The sequence below is a fragment of the Ursus maritimus genome, unplaced genomic scaffold, assembly GCF_017311325.1.
Source record: "Ursus maritimus isolate PB19 unplaced genomic scaffold, ASM1731132v1 scaffold_16, whole genome shotgun sequence".
Classification (NCBI taxonomy): Eukaryota; Metazoa; Chordata; class Mammalia; order Carnivora; family Ursidae; genus Ursus; species Ursus maritimus.
In genome coordinates this window covers 6,056,726-6,075,616 of record NW_024424008.1, presented here as the reverse complement: position 1 = coordinate 6,075,616, position 18,891 = coordinate 6,056,726, and the positions used below count along the sequence as shown (strand labels likewise).

Sequence of the window (18,891 nt, the reverse complement as noted above, 5' to 3'; positions counted from 1 at the left end):
TTCTCCATCTTTTGGAAAATCCAAATTGCAATGTGTTTGATTATATTGCTTTCATAATTAAATATGAAAGCAAAGTGACTACAGACATCCCAACCCAGAAAAAGGCCCCTGCCTTTTAACGTCACTGGCCAGAGCCTCTCGGGGGCAGACAGGAGCCCAGGGATCCCCTCCCCCCAAGGGGAGCCCAGAGCAGGACCATCCTTGCAGGGTAGGCTCCCGCGAGTGGCCTGGTTACCTTCTTGAGGAGCAGCCCGTGGGAAATGTTGTCAGCGGTCAGGAAAGCAGACACCAGGTGGGTGATGGAGCCGGCCTCCCCACAGTGAGGCCGGAACAGGAAAGTGCTCAGGCCCCGTTCCCTGCAGAAGTGAGGCTCTTGGTCAGCAAGAACCCCTGGTCCATCCTACTTGGGGCCCCACAGGCCTGGGGGCTGCACCCCTAGGCTCAGGGCCTACGCCAGGGGAGACAGTTGCCCATGGCACAGTCAACACAGCTGACACAGGGCCCTCTGAAAACTACCCCTCCCAAAGTATGGAGCGCCAGGTCCAGAGATCTTCAGAGCCAAGAGATACCACCCCCAGGGAACAAAAAGGGAACCGAGTCGTAGAAAGGGACCCTGCTCTGTCCCCATTCACCCCTCATCTTCTCTTCACCGGGCCTTGGAGCCCAGGTTCACAAAACTTCAGAGCAGCAAAGATCATGAGAAATCACCAAGTCCACTTGGTCATAAAAATGGGCAAACCCAGAGGGTGGAGTCGGGCACTAGAAACCCCTGAGCAGGTCAGCAGCAGAGCTAGAACTCAAGCCCCTTCCTGCAGAAGCTCAGCCTGGACTGCCCCTCCCCAACACGCGGCCGTCTCCTTTCAATCACGGTCCAGCCGAAACCTTCACACCCACAGACTACACTGGCTTAGGCTGAGCTAGCGAGGCCCCATGGCCCAACAAGGGCAGGAGGGAGGCTAGGCTTGCAAGGGGGGAATAATCAGCTCAGTGTCTGCTGCCCCAGGCACCCGACTCCGGCCACAGGCGCCCCGTGTGTGTGCATCGGCTGGAGTCTGTGCAGGTAAGACCACTGGCCGGGAGCCCCATGTGGGCATGGATTGAGTCTGTGTTGTCCCCTGCTATATGTCCCGTGCCCGGGACAGTGCCTGTCACACAGCAGGTACGGTAATTTGTGACACGCATCAATGCACGTGTGAACACCGCTGGTAGAGTGGAAAGAACACGTGCGTGCGTGGACGCATCCCATGTCTGTGTCACACCCGAGATGGGCAGGAACACATGCAGGTGTGGGGGCACGTGATGCACGCGTGTACAGTTGTGGGTTTGGCCGCACCGTGTGTACGAGCGCGCCTGCGGCCCGGGGACCCGCCGGCGTGCGCGTGTCGCGGGGGGGCGGGGGCACCGCCGGGCTGGGCGCGTGTGCAGGGCCGGGCGCACCCACCTGCGGAGGTTGTTGAGCACCATGATGTTGGCGTACATGTAGTACAGGTAGTAGCTGTAGGGCGGGTTCTGCTCGCTGGTCCAGACGTCCGGGCTGGGGCTCTTGTCGGAGAACATGTGGTCACTGTGCTTGGACTCGTCATCCACGCTGTCGAACCCCGTCACCTGCGCAGGAGGAGGGGTCTCGCATCAAGCCAAGGCCGCTGAGCTGCCAAAGGCCTTGGAGTCCAGGCCTCCCGGGGTCATACCTCCACTGGGGACCACAGAGCCCGAGGCCACGTTCCTCCCAGAATGGGGAGTGGGCACAAGGCCGCAATCTGTCCCTCCGTGGCTTCTATTTTTTTTTTTTTTAAGATTTCATTTATTTATTTGGGGCACCTGGGTGGCACAGCGGTTAAGCGTCTGCCTTTGGCTCAGAGCGTGATCCCAGCACTCTGGGATCGAGCCCCACATCGGGCTCCTCCGCTAGGAGCCTGCTTCCTCTCCCACTCCCCCTGCTTGTGTTCCCTCTCTTGCTGGCTGTCTCTATCTCTGTCAAATAAATACATAAAATCTTTAAAAAAAAAAAAAAAAAGATTTTATGGCTGAGCCATAATCAAGGCTGAGCCGTGATTCCCAGGAGAGAGGTGCTCTGCTCCCTGACTATTCTCTGGCAGCTGCCCTCTGAGCGTCCTGACCTTCCATAGCAGCTACACCTCAGCTGGGGCCCGAGCCTTGCCCCTAGTCACTGGCTTCCTGGTCACCTGGTCGCAGGCTTTGACCAAAGTGTACCTACAGAAGATAGAGCTTCTTGGCCAGCACATGGGGCAGTTCTGCTGACATGTCTCCCCCCTTTTACTCAGTCACAGCAGCACTCTGGAAGGGACTTCTGAAAGTCTGTCCACCTTGTTCCACATCTGGCCCAAACTGGGGAGCCCTGGCCAGGTCTGCCAGCCTCTCCCATTCCTGTATGGACAATAGGTGCCTAGAGGAGCAAGGGACCATGAGGGTCTTGGCAGAATCTTCCATCACAGAAGCACGTGTCAAAGGCAACAATAGGGCTGCCGCCACAGCTTCCAGCATAGCCTGGGTGGGGCTGGGGGGCCAGGGAGGCCCGTGAGCCCTGCTCTGTGCTCACTAGCCCCATGACTTAACTGAACTCTCCAGGGCCTGGCATGGAGGTAACGTCAGCCCCTCTCCTGAGCTCTGTATCCAACAGATGCAGGGCCTCAAGCACAAAATACGTCCAACCCCCAACTCCTCCTGCTCCCCAGACCTGCTCTTCCCCCACTTGTGGTGGTGACCTCTGAAGGTACCCTAGGCTCCTCCCTCTGGCTCACCTTCAAGCTTTGCCCAGGCCCTGTCGAAGCTACAGCGAGCCCCACCTCGTGCCCAGAGGCCCTACGGCGTGAGGATAATAACACCCGCTCGGGAATCAGGCACCGGTGTATGAATTCCAGCTCGGCCACCTCCTAGCTCCATGTAATTTCCTCCCGTGTGAATTGAAGCTAGTAGCTTCACAGGGCTGTTGTGAGAATTAAACGAGACAACCCCTGGAGAGCACACAACAGTGCTGAACACACAGAAAGGACATGATGATTCTGCTTAGCATTAACACCAACAAAATGACGCAAAGTAATCCTGAGGCTGAAGTGAGAGCGTGTCATGGCGTGGGTCACGAGGGCAGGTAGCCAACACTCAAAACCGTGAGCTGTTACTGCTGATCAAGCCCCCAGCATCTCTCTCCATCGCTGGAGCCGGGCCCTGTCTGTCATCTTGCCCCTTCCCACCCACCTCCAGGCCTTTCTCCACACAACAGCCAGATGTCCAAAACATAAATTCAATGATGTCCCTCTAGCCTGTTTAAACGCTTCCTGGCAGACTCAACACACACACAGACTCGATCGCCCTCCCCCATCCACCCAGGTCTCTGGAATCTTCCCTGCCTCCCTCCCCGTCAGACCCCCAGAACCTCCACGGCATACTGAGCTTGCTTCTCACTGTCTACAGCCACCTGTATTCTGGGAACCCAGGGGGAGGGATCAGCTCCGGCCCCACTCATACGTTTTCTGGTTAGCCTCTCCTCCATCCCTTCTTTCCCTCTCCCATAACGAGCCAGATAAATACATGTTGTTGGGCTCATGTACTCAACCAAACAAGACATGCGAACCAGTATTTCAAGGTAAAAGTAGGAGCATTGAAATGTCTGTGTTTCTAAAGACCTGGGGCTGCTGCTGGGTGCTGCTGGGGACAGGAACCAGTCTTTCCAGCCCCACCCGGCCAGGGACTGACTCCTCCTCGGTCTTTCCCCACTGCTGTCTTCCTGACACCCCTCCCACACCCCAGGGCTGCCCCTGAGGAGATGGGGACTTCCCCTACCTGGAGCAAACTCACTATTTTAGAAATTCAGTTTCTTGCCCACGCTTGGAGCACACGGAGCACATGCGTGAGAGGGTCTAAGAAGGGAAGCCTGACCTAACCCGCTTGGAACCCTCTCTTCCCTCCACCACTATACACATCGCCTGGGGCACCACCCACACTTACATATTTGAGGAAAAGATGAAGCTCTTGGTGATCTTGGGGGTTGATTGTGGCCTCAAAGAGGGGCAGGAAGATGTTCTCCAGCATCTTCCCAAAGCTTGGCAGCAGCTTCTTTGCCCTAAATATGTCACTGGGGGAAAACAGAGACTTGCTGATTAAAGTGAACCCAACAGCCCCCTTGGCCTGTGGAGGGCAGCCCCATCCTTTTCTCAAACAGCTTGTGTTCCCTTCTAAACTCCCAGAGTAGAGCCAGAGATGTGGCTTGAACACAGGTCCTTCCTCTCCTCTCCAACTCCCAGCAAGGTCTGCAATACCAGGCATTGGTTTGCAAACTCAACACCCACCCCTGCCCACCAGAGAGCTTTCCCAAGCTAGAGGCCATGCTGGGAGTGGGATGTTGGGACTCAGGCTGACCCAAGGTCTAAGAGATGAGTTCTCAAATTTCTCAGTGGTCCAAACTCTCTGCCACTCAGCTCAGTTCCCCTAAACGGCATATCCCAGCCCATTAAGGGACCATGAGCCCCACACTGGCCAGACGGGAGAGGCCAGTGGTCGTCTGAATCATGGCCATGGAGAGGGCCAGCAGTGTAGGCCACCACTAGGTTACTCATACCTGGGGCTCACGCAAAAGGATTATCTACCCTCAAACCCTAATGGAAGATGGGCTTGTTCTTTAAAGAACAAGGGTAGAAGTGTCACAAGGACGTTTGCCGACCACCCCTCACTATGGGACAATCTCTAGGGAGGAGAGGCCCAAGCTGGCACCGGCACCAGCCCCACCAGAATAGTGCAGAGCCAGCAGCCCGTGAGGGACGGGCTGTGTCCCCAGAGGGCATGGGCAGACTGCAAGCCACCTCACTTACTAGATCCGGGGCACCTGGATGATCCAGCGCATGTTGGGTGAGTAGACCTTGTGCTGGATGAACCAGCGAGCCAGGTTGGGCCACTCCTCGGGACTGCGGCCGTAGATGGAGAGCCGTGGCTCTGAATACTGGTACTTGCTCTCCTCCAGCTCCCTGGCCACCTCCTAGCACCAAGAAGAGCTCGGGTCAGCCCAGGAGCCCCAGCTGCTGGATCCTGGGCTTCCTCAGCCACCTGCTCCCTGGCGGGGAAGACCTGATCTATACCCCCTGGCTGCCATGTAACACCTTCACCTCCGTAGAGGCTCCTTCCTGGGGGAGGGGAAGGCCTCTGCACAGTCCCGTGCATAACCAGGCCAGGCAGCAGATGCATCTCCAAATGGAGCTAACCTGCCCCCAGCCAAATTCAGGCTGCAGACAGACAGGGTGGTGAGCCCGGACACCGTGAGCACCAGGATACCCTCCCCTCCTCTGGCCTGCAGTCAGCACCTGTAGCACCAGCCTGCCTGTGCTCAGGAGCTGGTGGCCGGGGATACCGCACGGGCCGCCTGGGCACCTGAGCGTTGCCTGAGCTGGATGGTGGACCCACAGGGACTTGGCGAGGGGAAACAGGAGGCTATGCAGCGCCCCCACCGTCCGCAGGCAGCTGCTGTCAGGTATCGGGGGAGAGCTTGAAGAGGCTGAGGGCTCACTCGCCTTGACCATCCGAGCGAAGTACTCTCCTCCCAGGTAGTTTTCAGTTTTCAGATAGAGGTCGCGCAGCTCACTGGCCCCCACAGGGTTGTATTTGGAGTTGAACTTGTCAAAGCGATGGAATGTCTGCCGACCCTGGAGAGAGGAGACCACCAGGCAGATCGCCATATTGTTCTGTAGCCACGGTACATGCACGTTTCCCTCTCCAGGCCTTTACGAGGTGCCTTATGCGTGGCCATGCTGACAAATGTCTTCTCTGTCCGTTCTTGTGTGAACTCCTGGAAAGTCCTGGAGCCAGGACATGTATCCTCACTCAGCCAGCCTGGGGGTCCTTTAGTGATCCTCCGTGAGGATCAAGGGGCCTCGTGCTCCAAGGCGCCACGGCTAGGAGCCCAGCTGACTGAGTGAGCAGAAAACACCAAACGACTGAACAGTCAGTAACACAGGGCGTCTGTTACGGCTTGGACTTCATAAGGCACCTTCTCCACATTACCTCATTCCGTGTTTTATTGGTTTTACGAAGATTCTTTTATTGTGGTAAAATATACATAACACAACACTTATCATCTTAACGATTTTTAAGTGTACAGCTCAATGGTGTTAAATGCTTTCATTAAGTTGTGCAACCGTCACCACCTTGCATCTCCAGAACTCTCTATCTTGTTGACCTGAACCCTTGTACCCATTGAACCATGAGTCCCATGACACCTGGTAACCACCACTGTCCTTTCTGTGTCCACGAATTTGCCTCCCCTACGTACCTCACCCAAGTGAATCGTACACTAACTGTCCTTTTGTGTCTGGCTTTTTGGACTTAGCGTCATGTTTTCACGGTCCATCATGTCGTAGCAGGTCCAGTACTCTGTTCCTCCTTAGGACTGAATCACATTCCACTGGGTGTATTTGCACATCTTGTTTATCTATTCACCTGTTGAGGGACACCTGGGTTGTTGCCACCTTTCAGCCCTTGTGAACAAGGCTGCTGTCAGCTTGGGTGTGCAAGGATCTGTCTTAGTCCCTGCTTTCAGGTCTTTGGGCTATATGAATGGAATTGCTGGAAATATGGTAATTCTGTATTTAACTTTTTCAGGAAATTCCATACTGTCTTCTATAGCAGCTGCACCACCATTTAGTCCTTCAGTAGCTGTCATGTCAATAAGGCACATGGCATTCCCCATTGTATAAGCAAGGAAAGAAAAGCTTCAGTGACTCGCTTAAGGGCCCACAACTCCCAACCGGCAGAAGGGGAATTAGAACTGGGACCTGTCCGACTCCAAGTCGCGCCCACTTTTCCCCTGTCCCATGGCCCTGTTACTCCCTAAGGCCAGATTCCCTTTCACATCGCTACGGCTGGAAGAGCCGCAGCTGCTTCCACGGCCAGCCTCTCCGCAGGCACAGCCATGGCTTCTTTCCCGGGGGCCGAGCACCCACCCAGCATGGCGTGAGGCACTGGGGACGAAGCTCACTCACCGCATGGACGTCCAGGGAATCCACGGTGAGGTCGTACGGGTCCATGTGCAGGCTGTCGAACACCTGCCGCAGGGTGACCTTCCGGCCCCGCTTCTCGGCCACGGTCCTGTCGGGCTCTGTCTGGTACGTGTGCTTGATGAAGCGCAGCAAGTGCTTCTGGTTCATGCAGGCGGCCGCGTGGATGTGCGTGTCCACCTGCGATGCGGTGCCCACCAGCCATGAGCCAGTCCCCCTCCTTCCCCACTGGTAACCCTCAAAGTGACGTGCGAAACCTCAGCACCCGCGGTCCCACCACTGCCTGGCCCTACGCCCTCTGCCCCGGCGTCTCGTCTGCACTTTGAGACTGGTCCTCCCTCTAGCTTTACTGCCCTATCAACCTTGTTATAGCAGCCAGAGATCTTTTTAAAATGTAGATTGGGTCTGGCTACTCCCCTACTAACAAATCATCAATGGCCCCCCCAAGCCTTCAAGAGAAAGCCCAAACTCCTGAGCCTGGGATTCAAGGCTTGCTTCTAACCAAGGTGTTGCCACTGCCCTGTCCGTGCTCCAGCCATGACCCACCACTAACAGGTGCCCGAGGCACCGTGCTGTTCTGCACTGCGTCACTTTGCCCGTGTGTCTCCTCTCCTTGGCGTGCCTTCCTTGCCCCTCACCTATCCCGACGCGGGATTGCTTACAACCTCCTCCACTTGGAAGCCAATCCTGACCCCCCCCCAGCACGCTGACCGGGTGTCCCCTTGCCCAGCAGGGAAAGCTAGCACACGCACTCCCATTCTTGTACGTGTGTTCCCAGTTCACGCTGCAGAGTCCCCTTCTACTCTGTCACTAGCCTGGGGGCACAGTCCTCAAAGGACGGGGACTTCATCTGATGTGTCAAAGTCTCCAACGCTCACCCCAGAGCCTAGTATGATGTATTTGTGAATCAACGGATGGATGAATGAACAGATGATGATATCCACATCCTCATATAACCCCAAGGGCCCACCAGATGCCCCGCAAAATACCATTCTTCCCATTGACCTCTCTTGGAGCATTCCCTTCAGCCAGCAGCCCTAACGAAATGGAGCCCTAGCTAAGCTGAGGGATGGCCTGAGGTCACAGTGGACATCCTGACGCCCCTTGCCTGAGCCCAGGGGGCCTCAGAGAGGTCCCCAGGGAGATGGCAGCAGCCCACAGGCCAGGATGCTGCTAACCACCAGACTGTGCTCTGCAGTTCCTGCCACAGCCGACCAGGTCCTCTGCCAGGGCTGGGATGAGGAGGCGGCTGACCTGTGGCCAGGGAATGCTGTCCACAGCTGGCCAGGCATCTCCAAGTCATGCCAAACCAGACATTTGAGCTTTTGAATCTCTGTGAGCATTATACAAGCCAGCCCATGTCACTGGCCACATCACTGACTCATCGGGGCCCTCTTGCCATTCATCCTGCCACTTCCAACCAGAAAGATAGACCCCTAGACATCAGAGCAATGAAACCATTCAAAGCACCAAAAGCTAAACCATCACCCCAAGCACAGTGTGAAGGTTGGGTCACCTCAGGGACGGGCGGGGCTCATGTGGGATGCCCAAGTGGTCAGCCTGGCTCAGCCCAGCCGGACACAGCTGGACTCGACTACCTCAGCATGACAGAGCACATTCTGGGTTTTCTGGTTCTGTCCTCCAGCATACCAGTGACACACTGCAGGGGGTGCAGGCTGTCCTTACCCCACAAGTCACAAGATGAAGGAGAAAAACAATTGGCCAACCCAGGAAGCATCCAATCCAAACTTCAGAGTCCAAAGTGATTATTTTAGGAACAAGTAAAAGAGCCTGTCGTTGGATGTCAGTGTTTTCGATTCACCAGAAGATACCAGTGCGTTCCAGGTCTAAGCAAACAGTACAGTTTACAAACAGAGCTGGCCACTACCTGGCCCCTGCGCCGACACGGGCCATTTCCACATGCACATCAGACATCACTGATCAATTACAGTACTTTTCACTAAGCTCTGGGAGTAGCCACTGCCAACTGGTCAAGTTTGGCACAGAAGATGAAGTCTATCTGCTCTGCGTGATACGACACTTAAACCAGAGTGGAGAAGGCCTAATCTGACCCAGCTCCTAGGCAGTAAACACACTCGGCCCTGGTTCTTAGCTCTGAGCAAAAAACAAATGTCTCAGTTACATAGTCCTGCTGGCTGGGCCACATGGTGTCCTAAGTCATGCCCTGTCGTGATGTTGCCGCTGCCTTCCCAAACACCACCCACTCAGACCCGTGGCCACTCACGGCTTCTGCCTCAGAGCACGGCCCTGGCCTGCCCACCCAACACTGACAGCTACCTTGGAAATACAGAGCCCACCCTCCCAGCCCACGCTGCGTTTCAGAAAGCCAGCTGTCTCCCCACAGAAGAAGCTTCCAGGGTAAGATAAAGCAGTCAGCACCCAGGAGGCAGGGAGGGGCAGGCAGAGGCCTGACTTGGAGCAGATCCGGGCCCGTGTTTATGGACTGCCGTGGTGCCAGAGAACAGGCCACTGAGTCACACCACAGGGGTCAACGTCATCCCTATCCAGAGAACACATTAACCCCCAGACCGGTAACAACAGCCCCCACCAGGACTCTCTCCCATATCCCAGCCAGAGAGCAGCTGGTTGGCCCAGGAACACCCACTGGGCCCCACCTCAGAAGCAAACAGCGTCGGAGCCAGTGCAGTTAGCAGTTAGCAAAGACACCTCAGCCCCAGGCAGCAGGAAGCAGTCAGGCCCAGGGTGCTCACGCAGGGGCAGGGCTGCACTGGGCGGCATGGAGCTTCCTCAGGCACCCATCTGGGCATGTGGGGTGCATTCAGGCAGAGCTAAGAGGAGTTGGCATGGTACCTGAAGCATCTACCTGTCTGAGCACCTGAGGCTCACAGAGAAGGAGCAAAGAGTGTTCAAGGGTGAGAATGCTGGGTGGGTGAACCTGGAACCTGGAACCCCTGAGACACTTCCACAAGCCTCACAGCCCATGAGTGGAAGCCACCTCTCACTCTTAAGGTCCCAGCCAAGTGGGAGTCCATGCCAGACCCCATGAGGCTTAACAGAAGTGACCCTGAGGCCTCCCTGGAGGAAGCCATCTGTCCATCACGGCTGATTGTTCCCAATCAGGTCAGGGAGGCCTGGGCTCCACAGAGGAGCCGCATCCTCCCCTGACTAACTGTCCCTTATTAAAGCTGACCCCAGGGGAGGGCAGTCCTCGAGGGGTCACATCTGGGACAGAGGTCCCAATGGAGATGAGGACCCCACTGTGAGTCAGCTCAGGTCTGGCCATGAGGCAAAGCCTTATCGTCACCCTTCCCCGCTGAGCTTCTCTCCCAGAATATTACCATGCCCCCTCCCTGCTCCCTGCTTCCTCTGAGAAACCCAGGGCCCCCACATGGTCCAGAACCCCACATACCTGTGCCACCTCACTCTCCCCACAGCCCAGCACCACGATGTCCCCCAGCACCTGAGCTCCTGTCACCCACTGGACACAGTCTCTCCTCTCTCATGGCACAGCCCTCTCTCCCTCTTGGTCTTTGGCTATGCTGTGCCCTCTGCCTGGACCGCCATGCCTTCCATTCCCTCGCCCCAGCCCCTGCCCAGGCTGACTCCTATGCACTCCTTAAGTCAGCTCAGTTCTGGGCTCTTCCTGCAAGCCACCCCTGCCACAACACTTCACACTGAGAGCTCTGGGCTAGGAACTTCTCGGGGACGGTCAGTGACTCCTGTTCAACATCAAACACCCCAGGCTTAGCACTGATATTAGTTAAATGGAAGAAAATGGAAAAGCTGGAGGCCATGACCATTTAACAGCCACACCTGCCCCAGCCGCAGCCCCGCAGGCCACGGGCACCCGGGCCCAGGCTAAGGCTGCTCACGAACCCCAGGGGAGCGGTAACACGGGAGCACGTGGGATGCTTTTCCTTACCTACTCCTGATCCAGAAGGAAGCAAAACCACAAACTCCCAAGTCCAAACAAGTCTTAACAGCCTTTTCTCTCCATGATGAATTTAATACACCCTCTACCTTAAAAGTAGCCTGGCCTCGACTCCTATAACCAATTAACGAACCACACCCTATTTTTCAAGGAAGAGGGCACATAACAAGGACAAAGGTTTCCACCTAGAGTCATACTAAGTTCCGTCTGAGGCATGGCCCGACAGAAGGCAGGCAGCTGTCCAGTCTTCTTTCTGCATATACACATCCCACTCCTCTAGCCAAGGAGGCCACACAGGGGACCAGCCCGATTGGGTCGGGGCATCCCAGTGGGTTGGGAGGAGGCCCGGGAGGGGTGGCGCTCAACAGCGGCCCACTGACGCACCTTTCTCACGTTATAGAAGTCTCGGTGGGGGTTACTCTTCAACTCTTTGAACTCAGACATTTCATTTAACATCTCGTGAAGGCTGAACTTGGATTCCAGAAAGTTCAGTCGCCGGTGACAGTATGTTTTCCTGCAGGTGGGGAAGGGGGAGAAACCACAGTTGAGGAGAAGTCGCATCGAGCTTTCCAGTTTGGGGAGTTCCAGCGGCTTTGGGGCCCAGCCCTCGGGTGGGAGGTGAGGATGCGGCAGGGACGGATGTGGCCAGTCCAGCTTTCTGCAGACCCGGCTGGACAGTGTAACCACCTCCCTGTGTTCTGTGACGTGAGTGCAGAGTCCGTTCGGCGACCTCGTGCAGGTTCTCTGACCTCTAGCTGTAAGTGCTTAGGCAATTCATCCCAAACCTGTTTCCCACCAACAAATAGGGAGATGGCCGTGCCCAAACTGAGCAGGGCAGAGGCTCAATAAAGGTCTCCCTCCTCGTCCCTTCCTTCCGTCTTCCTATCGATCCTCAGCCGCCTTTAATTCCCTAAAAGGAATTTCACTTCTGCCCAGAACGTCAGTGATACAGCCAAGCTACACGGGGAGGAAGCATCCTGTGACCTAATGACAAACCCCGAGCCCTGGAGACCCTTCAGCTCTGAGGTATCAGGACAAGCGGAGGACATTTTGCATCACAAGCAGATGAGGAATGCAGGGATGTTTGTCACTAGGACAGAAATCTCCTCAGGGACTGATGCTCCCTCCCACCAGCCAGCAAAGGCCACCGAGGGTGGGAAGGCTCACTGCTCCTGGCCAACTCCCGGCCCACACTCAGCCCAGGGGCCTGGCCATGTGCCTGTGCCCACAGCCACACGGAACCTTCGACCACAAGTGACGCCACCCTGCTTCCTTGTGGCACACTCGGACTTTCATAAGGAGCCACTGCCGACCCTAGAACAGCACCATGATGTCCACGGCGACAAGCCCCAGCGCAGAGTTCAGAGGAAGCACGGAGACTCTGAGTCAGGAGGGATTTCAAAGGCCATCTCACCTGCTCCCTTCCCCAGCAGGACTAGCCTGGACAGCCTTCTGGACAGGACAACCACCGCTCACATACCTCCTGGAACAGCTGGGGTCCTCCCCCACCACTGCCTCCCCAGGCTGCCCCTCAAAGCTCCCCCTCACAAGGCAGAGGCAAGCCTCCTGGAGACTGACCTTTTCCCTCCCAGATCTTAGCTCTGCCCTCAGATCAGTGAGGCCCGAAACCCACTCTGCTTACCCCTCTGGGGCCCATTCTCCTCCCTTGCAAACTGGCATCACACCATTCCCAGCAAAACCCTGAAGGCAGGGCAAGAGAGGCTCCTGGACAGTGACCGCACCCCTTCCTGCCCCAGCTTCCCAGTCCTGGCCCAGCACTTAGCACAGCCGCTCCCCAGCTCAGGGGCCAGGCCTGCCCAACCTCCTTTGCTGATTAGCTGAAGTGCTCACCAAGAAGAGAGGGGCCAGATGCAGGGAGACAACTGCCTGCCCGCTTAGCTCAAGCCAAGCCGGAGAGCGAGCGAGCATCCTGGGGGTCATGGCACAAAATTCCCAGGCTCCCGGCACTCTCCCCTCCAGAAACACGGAAAACTCAACACCCAAAGCCACAGTCTTCTTCTCTCCTCCACCGTCTGCGATGCTCTGGGCTGGATCGCTGCAAGGCTGCCGCCCTGCCTGGGGAGAGGGAGAGCAGCCACTCTAAGGCACACAGGTGGCCCCCAACGAACAGGAGCTCCACCCCCAGGATGCAGAAGAGACAGGTGGTGCCAACTCTAAGAACACGCCTACGGTGCAAAACTTGCAGGAACCCACAAAGCACGGGGGAAGGGGGAAGTACTTTCTTCCTGGCATGATTTAAGTGCAGGAAAGCCCGGAGTAAAAAGGGGACCTGGTTGGCCTTTGCCAGCCCCTTCCTACAGAACAGCCAGCATGCAGACAGAGGAGGGCTCGGGGAAAGCCGGCTTACGTGGGGCCATCTGTGATGAGAGCCAGGATGTGGCTCATGTCCACGGTGTAGGTCTCCAGGTCGGGGTAGGGCAGGCTGTGGGGCTCCTGGCGCTCCAGCATCTTCTTGTTATCGTACACAAAGAGAATGCCTCCCTGCATGCGAACCAGGTAGCCCAGGTTGGGGGGAGCATCATCCAGGCAGTAAGGGTCTTCCTGGGGCAGAGGGGGAGGGTGGAAGTCTGCAAAACAGGAATGAGTGATGGCAAAGTGCCCTTGACTTCATGAGCTCACGTGAGCTCAGAAGTCCCTTCCTCAGGCAGTCAGTCACTCACCTACCCTCATCATCTCATCTAAAATCCAACTACCCCCACCACCCCCACCGGCCCTGACGTCACATATCCCCTTCCCTGCTTTATATTGTCTCCTTGGCATTTGCCACGATGGAAAATAACTCCACTTCCTTATCTTGGGTCCTGTATGTTTGGTTTGTTTACTGCTATATCCCCATTTCCTAGAACAGTCCCTGGCACATGGCTGGCACTTCAGTAAATGTTTTTAATTTAACTGAAATGAGCTTCAGCCTCCTGGGCATGACAGGGACGCCAGGCACATTAGAAAGGGCCGCTGTGTCTTCTAATACAATAACAGGCAGCACCTGGGACTGCCCAGTGGGAGAAGCTGTCCCTGTCCTCCCAAATCTTCCTGAGCCCACGGCAGCCGAGGGGCTGGATGGAGGGAGGCCTCGGCTCCTCCCCAAATAAGCACAGAATAGGCAGCTCACCCCCCACAGAGCAGGGAATGGCAAGGACAGAGCTCTCTGTCCGCAGGGCTGTTAGCCCACAGGAGGCAGAAACCGCCTCTTGGCCATTTCCCAGCTGAGACTGAACAAACCACTTCACCTCTCCGATTCTGCCTGCTCATCTGAGAATAACACACCCTGCCTTGATGGGCTGTTGTAAAGACTGCAAAAGTGGGTATAAGAAATGCTCTGTAACAGTACTGTCTGCGCCATCAATTAGAGGACATCATTCCCATTACTTTTATCATGAGTTCTCCTGACTCTCGGTAAGCTCCATCTCTGACCAAGGAACAGGTTATGCTAAACAGAAGTAGAAAACCAGGGTGGGGGACTCCGACTCTGCACACCAGCCAACCCCACGTAGGGCACAGCTGCTCGGCGGCCAGTCCGGCAGGGGGACAGCCCTGGAATCCTCATCGAAGAAAGCAGCCAAGGCCAGGTGACCTGCCTGGGTGTCCCCGAGTCAGTGTTCGGAACAGACCGGCTCCGAGCAGCCGTGAGGCATCACAGGGGCTGAAGCATGTTTCCCCACCAGGCATAGCCCCAGGCTAGCTCTGGAGTCCCTAAAGTGTGCCAGGGGCCTGCAGGAAGCCACAGCCTCTGCCTCACTAGGCTCATTCCCCGGCCCCCTGGGTACTCTGTTTTGTATCAAGTACACGTTTGACAGTCGGGCCTGTCTGCCCTTGCCCAAACTGGGGCAGGTGGCATCAACTTGCCTCAGACAGAGAGCGAAATGGGCCCAGAAGCGCTGAGATTTAACCAGGGTCCCAGGTGGTCACAGATGCTCAACATCCAGGTCTGAGAGTTTCCAGGAAAACCCAGGAAAATGCAGACAGGAGACCCCTTGGCACCCACTACGCCCAGACGGCAGCCAGGGTCCTAGGCACCAGCACAGACCAGCAGGCCCTTGTCGGATCCCGCGGGGCCACCTTCGCAGCTGGTGGTTTCTTGTTGTCTTCGTTCATCTTACCTAACTTACAGCCTCTAGTGCTCCTAGGTCCTCCTCAGGCCAGACTCGCCCAGAAACCATCCTGCCACCTCTGATCTCTTCTTCCCCAAATTCTGCAGCGTAAACGCAGCTACCATTGACTGAATGCTCACTCACCAGGTGCTATAACTGCACTAGGTACTTCACCTGCATTCTCTCATTTGATCCTCAGAACGGACGCAGGGCACAGATAGTAGTCCCATTTTACAGATTGAGAAACTGAGGCTTGGAGAAATACCTTGCCCAAGAAAGTGGTGGAGCTGAGATCAGAACGTAGGTGTGTGTGACTCCAGAGCCTACTTTCTTGCCCCAGAATATGCACTCTGCATCTACCCTCCCTCTACCCCACCCCACCGGCAAATTCAGCACTTACTGTCTGATGGCGTTGTTTTAAATATCCAGGATGAGATTGCTTATCTCTCTGGAGGACTCTCAAACTCAGCTCTCTCTGAACTTCTACAGCTCAGTTCTACCCAGGGCAGAGCACACAGTGCGCACAGAAGCAGTGCTTGGGGAAACCAGCAAGCATGGGGGTAGGAAGCCAAAACCAGGGCCCTGTCCTTAGAACACCATCAGGGACACAGACACCAGCCAGTGAAAAGTCCTGACCGACTCCTGGGCCACGCCCCACTTAGGAACCCCATGCACCCTCAGTGCCCTACCTGGGAGGCCCTCTTCCGGAGGTGCAGTGTCTACCCGCCGATGACCCAGGTACCGGGCAGTGGTCCGCGGGAAGCGGTGGTAGGCAAGCCTGGCGTACCTCTCCCGTATCATCAGGGCCTTGGCCAGGCTCTTGGCGGCCTGCTCGTAGTCTTCCACGGTGACCTGAGGGAGGGGGCAAAGAAGGGTCCGCGTTGCCCGCGCTGTCTGCAAGATCTCCTGCAAAGCTGGCTTTCAGCTGGCAGCTGAGCACCTGGGTTTCGGGTGCATTCCCACCACTTGCTGACAATACGAACAGCTCGTCAGGCCTAAACTGTTTGCACAAACACTACAGTTTATGCCGAACACCTGTTTTCTCAGGGAATCTGGAAGACGAGGTTTTTATTAACCTTGGGTGCTGAGTCTCTAATGAGCTTCCATGGCAGACGACACTTCAAACATGTCACAAGTCGATGCCGAAGGAATGACGCGTGTTCTGCTGACACCACGGGGAGCGAGTCTGGGCTCCTGCACACTCTACCCCCTGTGCCTCTTCCCTGTGCTGACTTCGCTCTGCATCCGTTCCCTGGAACAAATCCTAGTCCTGAGTATGGCTCTGTGCTGGTCCTAGGTGTCCTCCGAGTGAATGACTGAACCTGGGGACCCCCGGCCCAGGCGGAGAAGGAGGGCTGCTGGAGACGTGCAAGAAGGCAGATCCTCCGGCCTGCACACCCAAGACCAGCCTCAAGGGCGGCTGGTCAAGCCACAGCCCTGCACCCCGAACGTGAAGAGCCAGGGCCTGGACGGGGGTGAGGGTCGTCACTTTCGTTTGAGAAAACGCAGGGTCCCTCAGAGGTAAAAAGAACAACTCTGCGGGCTCGGTCGGCTGCTTCGCCAACCCCTGGCTTCTGCTTCGTCTGTCAACCGCCCAATTCGCCCAGTCCACAAGCACTTCCTGGCAAGTGTTAGATTTCATTCTGGTCCTGACGGCAACCCGTTCTACCAATGAGGACACCGCGACCCAGAGAGGATAAATCACTCGCCAGAAGTTACAAAGTCAGACTTCAGATTCTGATCTGATTGGCTCCCCAAACCTAAGCATGTTCTGCCTTCCCAGAACCGCCTGTTTCTCAAAGACGGAAGAGATGATTCCCACCTTCCAGGGGGCTCCTTCCATCTCCATCTGTCTGGGAAGGAGGTGTGTGGCAGAAACCCGAACAAGTCTGGGGAGACAAGCAGCTAAACAGACAGTCATAACAGGACGTAAGTGTCACACAGCAGAGGGAGGTAACAGATGTCGGTGGAGCATGGGGGGTGCGGGGTGTTCCTGAAAGTTTCCTCTCTGCTTTAATTAAAAACCACTTTCAGTTTTAAAATATTTTAAACATACAGACAAGCACTGAAGATAATATGACAGACACCCATGTGTCTACCTTCCAGAGCTTTAATCTTTTTCATTACTGTTCCAGATCTCCCATATATTTGAATAAATAAATCATCACAGACACGCGAACACCCTCCCCTCCCCCCTGCTCCACCCCACTCCAGGCTCAGAGGGAAGAAGTTGGTATATATCTTTCCCATGCATGTTTTTATACTTTTACTCAATGTTGTTCCTCACTTTTGTTAAGAAAGTAGCTTCTCCTTTCCTGATTGCAAGTGTCCCCATGAGGGTGCGTTAATTCCATTTTACACCCTCCGGGGCACAGCGTCTGAGAGCAGCAGGAATAGGTGAATAAGCACAAACGTCTTAGAACCTTAGACAAAAATATGTCCCGGGGCGCCTGGGTGGCACAGCGGTTGAGCGTCTGCCTTCGGCTCAGGGCGTGATCCCGGCGTTATGGGATCGAGCCCCACATCAGGCTCCCCTGCTGTGAGCCTGCTTCCTCCTCTCCCACTCCCCCTGCTTGTGTTCCCTCTCTCGCTGGCTGTCTCTATCTCTGTCAAATAAATAAATAAAATCTTTAAAAAATATATATATATGTCCCTGCCAATGACAAAGCCAAACGCTTTGCAGAGCCAATGGACTCAGCAGGGCCAAGGGGCTCAGGCCATGGCTAAAGGTATTAGAAAGGGGGCTCAGGATCCCAGTGGACCAGCAGCCACCAGCCGACTTATAGACACTGCAGACCCCATGCCCAGCAGCAGGCCCACTAGGAGCCAAGATGATCCTGCAAGGTCAGCCTGCCTCTCCTGGACTCATAGCTCTCTGGGGACCCACTGCCCATTTCAGGGGCTCCATGCCAGGACACCAATGGAAAGAACCTAGCTTCTGCACGAGGCCAGCATCCTTCCATTCATCTGGCTGCCGGTCCACCTCTACTCCCCCTTCTCCTGTCCTGCCCACATGTCAGAGGCCAGGTAGACACCAAGGACTCCTGGTCAGGACAATGCATCTTCAGAGAAGGCCAGCATTGTGTCCCAGCCAACAAAATTCCCATCCATAGGAACTTAAAGTGTGATACACCCACACAGTGGAATATTATGCACTCGTTAAAAAAAAGGAAGAAAAGGAAGAACAAGGATGTTCTTTATTTATTGATATGGCATTATCTCCCAGAGGTACTGTTAAGTGAAAAAAGCTAGACTCAGTCTAATGTATATAGTAAACTACGATTTATGTAAAAATAAACAAATTATATGTGGCTAATTAATTGTAGATACACATAAGAAACCAAAACCAAGGGTTGCCTCAAAAAATAAAATATTTTGGGGGCACCTGGGTGGCACAGTCGGTTAAGCATCCGACTCTTGATTTCAGCTCAGGTCACGATCTCAGGGATGGGAGATGGGGTCCCGCATCACGTCGGGCTCCACGCTCAGCGCAGAGTCTGCTTGGGACTCTCTCTCCCTCCGCCCCTCCCCCCACCTTGAACACGTGTGCGCCCTCTCTCTAAAAAAAAAACAAGAAAAAGAAGAAGGAGAAGAAAAAGAAGGAGAAGAGGAAGAAGAGAGTTAACAAGGACAAGGACAACTGAGGTGTGGTAGAAGGCTGGGGCCAGGGAGAGAGAAGCAAACTTAACCACTTAACCCTCCACTAAGTGATCCTTCTCTTCAAGAAGGAAGCAGTAAAATGCACCATCCAACCAGGAAAAGTAGCACATTTTCAGTGACCGAGCTAACCAAGTTGGTTACTTGTTCACTTTCTCATCGAGACCCCCTCTTCCTGGTTGGGGGGGATGTCTAGCCGGTATTTAAGGGTACT

The 18,891-nt window shown here is 55.4% G+C and overlaps 1 protein-coding gene across 2 annotated transcripts in view; it reads right to left on the bottom strand.

Moving 5' to 3' along the window:
- Positions 1–18,891, bottom strand: part of AMPD3 (adenosine monophosphate deaminase 3) — a 45,018-nt gene that overhangs the window by 5,769 nt on the left and 20,358 nt on the right. For both annotated transcript variants that reach the window (XM_040630777.1, XM_040630776.1), the window contains exons 4-12: positions 15,710–15,872; positions 13,280–13,499; positions 11,296–11,425; positions 6,984–7,178; positions 5,517–5,648; positions 4,824–4,987; positions 3,964–4,090; positions 1,442–1,605; positions 236–356 (exon numbers count right to left, since the gene is read on the bottom strand). In XM_040630777.1, coding sequence (XP_040486711.1) covers positions 236–356; positions 1,442–1,605; positions 3,964–4,090; positions 4,824–4,987; positions 5,517–5,648; positions 6,984–7,178; positions 11,296–11,425; positions 13,280–13,499; positions 15,710–15,872 — 1,416 coding nt within the window. The remainder of the gene's footprint in view (positions 1–235; positions 357–1,441; positions 1,606–3,963; positions 4,091–4,823; positions 4,988–5,516; positions 5,649–6,983; positions 7,179–11,295; positions 11,426–13,279; positions 13,500–15,709; positions 15,873–18,891) is intronic.